At 39.8% G+C, this 9,392-nt stretch overlaps 1 protein-coding gene across 1 annotated transcript; it reads left to right on the top strand.

Moving 5' to 3' along the window:
- The first annotated feature begins 678 nt into the window (after positions 1 to 678).
- On the top strand, positions 679 to 7,790 carry LOC144714750 (SNF1-related protein kinase catalytic subunit alpha KIN10-like). The gene is made up of 11 exons (XM_078589510.1): positions 679 to 885; positions 1,779 to 1,973; positions 2,716 to 2,900; positions 3,540 to 3,722; positions 3,817 to 3,948; positions 4,021 to 4,206; positions 4,339 to 4,428; positions 4,526 to 4,609; positions 4,704 to 4,817; positions 4,907 to 5,128; positions 5,787 to 7,790. Exons 2-11 carry the CDS (start codon positions 1,784 to 1,786, stop codon positions 5,898 to 5,900), a joined length of 1,500 nt encoding a protein of 499 aa, XP_078445636.1. The 5' UTR covers positions 679 to 885; positions 1,779 to 1,783; the 3' UTR covers positions 5,901 to 7,790.
- The last annotated feature ends 1,602 nt before the right edge of the window (positions 7,791 to 9,392 follow it).

Raw genomic sequence — 9,392 nt, 5'->3', positions numbered from 1 at the left:
TTTCATATTTTTTAGAGAGAGAGAGGCATGAAAAGCTAGAGCGAGAGGGAGAGAAGAGAGAGAGAGCGAGAACGAGAGAGAGAACAAGAGCGAACGAGAGACGGATAGAGAGAGATAACAAGAGGAAGAGAGAGCGAACGGGTGAGAGAGAGTGTGTTAAATAATTCGATGCGGATATCGAAAACCGATATCCGCATCCGATATCCGGTACCGTCATCTGCCCCCCTGAGACGGAGATGGATGCCGGTATCAGACGGATACCGGTATCGGATATCTGCACTGTAGCAACCGATTTCCGACAACCGATATTCGGTATCCAGATATCGAAAAAACCGGATACCGGAAATTGCCTTTCCGGTATCCGGTACAGCATCTGTCTTGATACCGGCATCCGGTACCGGTATCAGGACGGGCAAACACTACCAGAAGCTCCTCTAAGTCCACAATCCCTGAAAAGAAAATGAAAAAAAAAAAATTAAAAAAATGATTTTACATGAACCTTCTCCTTTTCTCTCTCTGTATTATTAGTTATCTTAGGTAATACTGTTTCGGATCTGACCCACATACCCGTTGAGATCCGGTTAGCTTCTTTGATTCTGATTGGCTAAAAAGAACAAGTGGATTCGAGGTGGGACCCACCGAGGAAGGAGATACAGTGTGCTTTTGTCTGAAGGCGAGCTTCATCGGCTAACTCTAACTCTTCTTCTCCTTCGTCGCTGCTGCTACCACTTTCTCTCTCTTCTTTCTCTCTCCTCTTTCTCTCTCTATTCTATCTCCTCTTCGCCCATGGCTGCTCTCTCGCTCTTGCCGGTTCGGTGAAGAGCGAAGGGGGGACGGAGATCAAGGTCTGGGAAGAGGGTGTTGGAAGATTTCGGGTAGAACGGGGTAAATAATGCTCTTTTTTGGCTCTGGGATCTGCCCTTTTGGTTGGATTTCTCTGGGTTTCGCTTCGTTTTTTGAAGTTCCTTGGTTTTCCCTCGTTTTTGGGCTTGTTTTTCTTGCTGTTTTTGGACCGTTTCTTGAGGGAATTAGTGGGCTCATTGGGTTGCATGGGTTGATTCCTCCGATCGTTTCATCTTTTTGATTGTGTCGTTTCTGGTTGCATCGGAAGGAGAATTTTCTTTCAATTCAAGTCCTTTTTTCCGAATACGGATGAGGATTTTTTGTAGGCATCTTTTTGCTGTGGAGACCATCGATAGTAGCTCCTCTACAGTTTTTATTTATTTATTTCTGTTATGCCTTTTATCATTTCTCCGAAGATTATGGCTTAAGTTGTGATTATCGCTCGAGTAAAATCTTGCTCTCTTTTTGGGTGTATAAGCGGCGGGTAACGTCTTTTTACAGGAGTTCACATCATTTTTAGAAATTCTAGGTTTAAACTCGTTCGACGCCTTGTTTATACGGCAGTTTTGGGCCAATTTTTCGCCGATTTTTTTGCTTCATTGTGTATTGGGATTGATTCCTCTGATCGTTCCATATTTTTTTCATCATTATTCATCAACTGTTCATCGTCCCCCACATCGACAACATGAATAGTTTTGCAATTTAAAGTCTATATTTTCACTTCCGGATGAGGACTCGTTGGATGCTGGCTTTATTTTGGAGACAACCCCACTGTTTTTTGTATGAATCCTAGTTTTTATACCTCTCTCCGTCATACATTCTCTCCTTTTTCGGAATTTCAGGCTCTTAAGTAGTGATTTTCAATATAAAATTGGGTTTCAGTGACCGGGATGTCTTTTGAGATGTTAATTCTGTTTTCGTTGAAACCTGTGCAGCATAGATGGAGAGATCAACTGGAAGAGGGGTTTCTAGCAATGACCCGGTTCTATCTAGTTATATTCTTGGGAAAACGCTAGGCATTGGTTCTTTTGGGAAAGTGAAAATCGCCCGACACATTTTGACTGGCCAAAAAGTTGCCATCAAAATATTGAACCGTCGGAAGATTAAGAGCATGGATATGGAAGAGAAAGGTATTCAAGTATGATAAACATAGAATTTAATCTCCTAGGGTCGCGCGTATTTCACAATCTTCAATGATAAACATCTATGCGAAAGCATAACACATTTCAACTATTTATTTCGTGAATTTTGAATTTCTTTTATCACAGTTATTTATTCCCCATTTGGTTAAAATAATGGTTTTATTCATTTCACTATCACTTGATCGAAAGTATTCTAAAAGAACTGGCACTAAATTCTAAAGATTAATTTCATTCACCGACCCAGGTCGACCAAGTCTCGGAATACTCTAAATCTCTTTTAATTGGGTTGACTAAAGTGACATCTTGCAGTTGTTTAACACGGAGTCCACTGAATTCACAGACATTAAAGTTCTTGAAAAAATGCTGCAAGAACGCTCTTCTTGTGGACATTGTCACTTCTCTCCGTGATGGGATACTCTGGAGATGAACATGTCAAATTTATTTAAATATGAGACACTTTGAAGACGTACTAGAAGAATAAATTGGGAAATTGGGAAATGTGAGTTAGTTCTATTCCATTATCCGAGAGATAAATTTTATTATTAATTTACGTTATCCAGGATATGGATAACTAGTTTTACTTGATGTCTTTGATTTCGGTTTGCTTAGAATTCTTTAAAAGGTCTGCAAGATTAGACGCATTCCATCTTCATTTTCCCTTAAAATCTCAGAAGGTCAATATTGACCTTTCTTTTAAATTCTAAGTCAACTCTTTCTTTTTGCTTTGCAGTGAGACGTGAAATGAAGATTCTTAAATTGTTCATGCACCCTCATATCATACGCCTTTATGAGGTGATCGAGACACAGACAGATATCTATGTTGTCATGGAGTATGTAGCAAACGGGGAGCTTTTTGACTTTATAGTGGAGAAAGGTAGACTACAAGAAGATGAAGCTCGGTGCTTCTTTCAGCAGGTAAACATGCCCTTTGAGATGACACACAATATACTTGCGGCCTGTTTGGCAATATTGTAATATTGATAGGGGTCAGCAATCAGAACGGATCGGGTCAATCCAGTTAAAAGATTAGATCAATCAGATGCCATTCTTTGTGATCTTCTAGATCCGATCTGATCTGATCCAATCCAATCAATCTGAACATCAATGTCACAAGAGGGGCCCATCGATCAAATCCGAAAAAGAGGAACCATCAATGGTAGATCATCCAGTCGGTCCAATCAGGCTCTGTCACGTGACAGACATGATTAATATCTCTCTTTTCCTCTCTAATTAAAAAGCAGTAGTGCAGCAGAGTTCCCTCGGCCGGAGCAGTGCGGCTGCCACGGGAGAGAGAGAGAGTTTGCCTTTTGTTTTACAATTTTTTTATTCTTCCAATCATGACCAATCATGATTGATCTCGATTGATAAAAAAACTGGCCGATGAAGATCACTGGATCAGGATCTTATCAGAAATTCAAATCATACATTCCAAGATAGTGGACTAAATGTGTGTAAGATTAGACCAATTAAATCGAATATTTTGATGGATCGTCGAGGCTCAAGTACAGAAGTCTTCGTCTAGTCTTTGAAAAATAAATGTCTGTTTCTCCGCAGATAATATCCGGAGTTGAGTACTGTCACAAAAATATGGTCGTGCACAGAGATCTGAAACCAGAAAATTTGTTATTGGATTCCAAGAATAATGTCAAGATTGCTGATTTTGGTTTGAGCAACCTAATGAGAGACGGTCATTTTCTTAAGACAAGTTGTGGGAGCCCTAACTATGCTGCACCTGAGGTACGTACACCATTAAAATGACATTAATTCCAAGAACCAAGTGCCCACATAAAACAATTAACCCGCAAAATATCATTCTCACTCATTGACTTAGGTCATCTCTGGAAAATTATACGCTGGACCCGAAGTTGATGTGTGGAGTTGTGGTGTAATATTGTATGCCCTGCTTTGCGGCACTCTGCCATTTGATGATGAAAATATTCCCAATTTGTTCAAGAAAATCAAGGTTTGTGTGGTACTATTCTCGCTAGAATACTCTTTCCTTATTTTTTAGATTTTATGAATTATGTTTTTTTAGGGTGGGATATATACTCTACCAAGTCACCTTTCGGCTGGAGCTAGAGATTTGATTCCCAGAATGCTCGTTGTGGATCCATTGAAACGGATGACAATTTCAGATATCCAACATCATCCGTGGTTTCAAGTTCATCTCCCTCGTTATCTTGCAGTGCCTCCTCCAGATTCCACTAAGCAAGCTAAGAAGGTTTTATTTCTAAAAATATATAGAGAGGAAATATATCTTTCATGTTTTTTAATTATCTTTCTTAGTATTTCTTTTATTGACTTTCTAGATTAGAAGTATCTTAATAAATTCACTCTGCATCATTCATGACAGATTGATGAGGAAATTCTACAGCAAGTAGCTGCTATGGGATTTGACCGAAGTACGGTGGTGGATGCCCTTCAGGATAGGCAACAGAATCATGTAAATCATAATTTGAGCTTTTTGTTCACTTTTTAAACTTCCGCTTGTTATTTTCTTATGATTCTCAAATTTTCCCGCTTTATTTTTCCTATTTTAGGCCACTGTTGCATATTACTTGCTTCTGGACAGCCGTATTAGCACCTTTTGTGGCTACCTCGGAGATGAATTCTTGGAGACTACGGTTAGATAGCTTTGCCTATTCTACATATCCTTTTTTTACAATTGAATTGTTTTCTTATTTAGTATGACTTTAATTTATTTCCTGTGGAAAAAAGGAATCTGGTGCTGCTAGGATGGTTTTGCTGGCGCCTTCTCCTGTTCCCCATAATGAAGGAATGGGTCTCCAGTCTCACTTTCTTGCGGAGAGGAAGTGGGCTCTTGGCCTTCAGGTAACGTTCAATTTCATTTTTTGTTCTTAAGATTAATCTCATTTTCGTTGTGAGTTGCTGACGCATGGTATTTATTTGTTGGTGGAAAGTCTCGGGCTCACCCACGCGAGATAATAACGGAGGTTCTTAAAGCTCTGCAAGAGCTGAACGTTTGCTGGAAAAAGATTGGACATTATAACTGGAAATGCAGATGGTTTCCTTCCTACCAAGACAGTTCTGAAAGCTCTGACCTGAGCTTTGAAAACGAAATATTTTTTGGAAAAGATGATGCTGCATTAATGTCACCGAATGCCGTAAAGTTTGAGGTCCAGGTGTGCAAATGTTGCATTCATCTTTATCTGTATTCCAAGTGTTATTTTTTTTATCTATTCATACGATTTGTGATGGTTCAGTGCTGGCGTCTTTTAAATAAAATGTCGTGGGCGTAACATAATTGCTATTTATTTGGTATTTGACATTAAAATCACACAGAAAAAATACACCTATCGTGTTTTTGTAAGGCCAAAGAAAAAGTTTTGTGCCAAAATAAAAACATCGTTCTATGTCCTGTTTTGTTCTTATAAAACTGTATCTACACTCCTACTATACTTTAGGTACATCTATTTTTTCTTCTCATTTTTTCTTTGGCCTTACAAAAATACCATAGGTGTATTTTCAAATGGAAAATATTAAATTGTAATGTTATGCAAGTTTATGGGTGGACTTATCGCTTTTTCACCCACCTACCATTGCAAATGTAACATTTATGGGACTTCTACTCGTCTTTTTTGAGAGAATTTTGTTTTCTATTTTCCGAATAGTCTTCTTCTCCGTTTAAACTGAATTTGAAATAATACTTATCGAATGAAATATTTGAAATGTAGGGATTAGCTGTCACATTATCCGTAGACAGTATATTTCTTCAAACAATATTTAGATATTATGCGATACTTAATTGAGGGATAAATTATATGCTTTCTTCCGTTGCAGCTGTATAAAACCAGGGAGGAGAAGTACCTCCTTGATTTGCAGAGAGTGCAGGGCCCGCAACAAATCTTCCTCGATCTTTGTGCCGCCTTCCTGGCCCGGCTGAGGGTGCTATAGCTCCTTCAGTTACCTACTTCAATATATTGGGTGATTTTAGAGACTGCACTGTCATCTCTCTTTCTCTCTTCTCTCTCTCATCTCTCCCTGCTATCTCTCCCTTCATCTCTCTCTCTCTCTCTCTCTCTCTCTCTTCATCTCTTTTTTTCTCCCCCTCTCACCTCATTTTCTCTCTCTTTCCATCTTTCCCTCCCTTTCACCTCATTCTCTCTCTCTCACTCTCTCTTACATCTTTCTCTCCATCTGGACTCATTCTCTGTCTCTCTCTCTCTTCCATCTTTCCCACCATCCCACCTCATTCTGTCTCTCTTCCATCTTTCCCTCCCTTTCACCTCATTCTCTCTCTGTCTCTCTCTTCCATCTTTCCTCCCTTTCACCTCATTCTATCTCTCTGTCTCTCTCTTCCATCTTTCCCTCCATCTCACCTCATTCTCTGTTTCTCTCTCTCTCTCTCTCTCTTCTATCTTTCCCTCCATCTCACCTCATTCTCTGTTTCTCTCTCTCTCTCTCTCTTCCCTCTTTCCCTCCATCTCACCTCATTCTCTGTTTCTCTCTCTCTCTCTCTCTCTCTCTCTCTTCCATCTTTCCCTCCATCTCACCTCATTCTCTGTTTCTCTCTCTCTCTCTCTCTTCCATCTTTCCCACCATCCCACCTCAGTCTGTCCCTCTTCCATCTTTCCCTCCCGCTCCCTTCATTCTCTCTCTTCCATCTTTACCTCACTCTCTCCTCATTGTCTCTCTCTCTCTCTTCAATCTTTCCCTCCCTCTCACCTCATTCTCTTTCTCTCTCTTCCATCTTTCCCTCCCTCTCCCCTCATTCTCTCTCTCTCTCTCTCTCTCTTCCATCTTTCCCTCCCTCTCACCTCATTCTCTTTCTCTCTCTTCCATCTTTCCCTCCCTCTCACCTCATTCTCTCTCTCTCTCTCTCTCTTCAATCTTTCCCTCCCTCTCACCTCATTCTCTCTCTCTCTCTTCAATCTTTCCCTCCCTCTCACCTCATTCTCTCTCTCTCTCTCTCTTCCATCTTTCCCTCCCGCTCCCTTCATTCTCTCTCTTCCATCTTTACCTCACTCTCTCCTCATTGTCTCTCTCTCTCTCTTCAATCTTTCCCTCTCTCTCCCCTCATTCTCTCTCTCTCTTCCATCTTTCCCTCCCTCTCACCTCATTCTCTCTCTCTCTCCCTTCCCTCTTTCCTTCCCTCCCCCCTCCCTCTCTCTCTCTCTCTCCCATCTTTCCCGCCCTCTCACCTCATTCTCTCTCTCTCTCTCTTCCATCTTTCCTTCCCTCTCACCTCATTCTTTCTCTCTCTCTCTCTCTCCCATCTTTCCCGCCTTCTCACCTCATTCTCTCTCTCTCTCTCTCTCTCCATCTTTCCCTCCCCTCACCTCGTTCTCTCTCGCGCTCCATCTCTCTCTCTTTCTCTCTCTTTCTCCCTCCCACCTCTCTCTTTATCTCTCTTTTTTCTCTCCCTCTCATATTTCTCTTTATCTCTATCTCTCTCTCACTCTCTCTTTTTCTCTCTCTCACCTCTTTATCTCCATCTCTCTTTTTCTCTACTTCATACCTCTCCCATCCTTTTTTCGCTCTTTCTTACCCCTCTCTCTCTCACTTACCCTCTATCACCCTACGGAGAGACTCTCTCTCTCTCTCTCTCTCTCTCTCCCCCTCTCTTTTTTGTTCTATCTCCTCTCGTACACACTCTCTAGCTATTTGTCGTTATGTACATAACCCGATTCCTGTATCTTTCTAATTCAACTCCCCCAAAATCTGAGGTACCTCTTGAGGTTGGGGAAGAGTGGAATGCGGCTTCCGGTGTGATATTTGGCCAAATGTTGTATGAAGGAGCATATTTTCCACTAAAATAAAGTTGGGATTTGTTGTTTGCGGGCTTTTTGAATCTCAGCAGTGCATAGCATTCCAAATCTTATGTATTGTTATTATGAATATTCAATGGTTTTCATTTCATGTATATAACGAGAGTACAAAGGTTATTGATGGAAACCCATGCTAGTTCTGGAGAAAGAGCTTCAATCAAGTATAATATCCAAAACCTGATAGTCACATTTGATGTTCCCCACAAGAACTGACGAGGAAACGAATGAATTGAATGAAAGGTGAGGGATAAAAAGATAGAAGATGGAGTTTTGTGGGATTAATCTCTCTCTGGCCTAAAGGATCTCTGTGCTCCAGCCAATAGCTGTTGGTTCTTACATGTGGGATGATACATCTATTGTTGTACATAAATGGTTATGAACAGGTAAATTATTCAATTTAAGGCGATTTTATAAAGATTTGATAAGGCATTATTCCTAGTGAGATGAGAGCAAATATGTATAGAAACCAGGTCAGTTACAGAGATTATTGTTAGTTTTATAATTTGATATGCATTATGTGAGGTCTATAAATAGAAGTTGTGGTCCCTGAATCAAGAAATAGGTGAGACCCTCAAGCTCCCATCTGCACTAGAGGAACTAATCTCAACTGCAAAGATCCAGAAAATCCTCTCCTACCCATCATCTTATAGATGGCTTCCAGTATGTTTTCCTTACATAAATATTCTATCAATTGAACACATGAACATCTAAACATGTATGATTTAAGGAAAATGAGAAAATCACATATTTGATCCATGTCAAAGGGTTTTGATCATTAACTTTAGAGTATCAATATGATTATGGTTTTGTCTTTTGCTGCATGATTCATTAATGTTTGCTCTCAATCATAACCTTAGAGCCCAACAGCCGTTCCTTCCATAGGAAAAGGTTTAAGGTAACTTCTGCATGATGTTAACTCACTATAAAATGGGCATGGGCAGTTTCTTTAGGCAACCGCTAACCCTGGTCCAATTAAATGAGAAAATCATTAGGTTGAGCGGTTGCTTTAATCATCCATTCCAATCTTGGAGAAATTTAGGCCCCAAAATGCTCAGTTGGCTTTCTGTGGCCTAATCCATGTGAGAGACTGATTAAACCAACTGCCGTAATTCATGGTCAGTAAGTCATGAAAGGACCAGTTGAAACCAGTGGTCTAATTCGAGTGAGCAGTCGTTTATAATGGTGGTTGACAAAAATGTGCCTCAGAACATACTTATGTTCCAACAGGCCAAAACACCTACATAGGCCATCAATGTGCATTATTAAGCACAAGTGGGATGTGTGTGGGTAATTTGGCTTCCCAGGAAGTATAAAGTATTTTGTGAATTATTAAATTAATTTTATTTGTGAAATTCAAAAGAAGTTTAATTTTAGATTTGGTTAAATTATGCAATATTTAAATTTGAAATTCAATTTAGGTGACACAATATTTAAAGATATCAGGTACTCTGTATAGAAAAAGTCCACTAAATTTGTTCTTCAATGAATTATAATATAACTAAATGTCAACAGGTTGATTCATGAAATGATTATTCAATTGGTACTTAGATCTAAGACACTAAAGGTATTTCATGGATGGGTAATTATGTTTTGACTATGACCTAAAAGTTCCTATTTA

The sequence above is a fragment of the Wolffia australiana genome, chromosome 18 (genome assembly GCF_029677425.1).
Source record: "Wolffia australiana isolate 7733 chromosome 18, ASM2967742v1".
NCBI classification, from domain to species: Eukaryota; Viridiplantae; Streptophyta; class Magnoliopsida; order Alismatales; family Araceae; genus Wolffia; species Wolffia australiana.
Note: the sequence above shows the minus strand (reverse complement) of the source record. Positions and strands in the feature narration are given on the sequence as shown.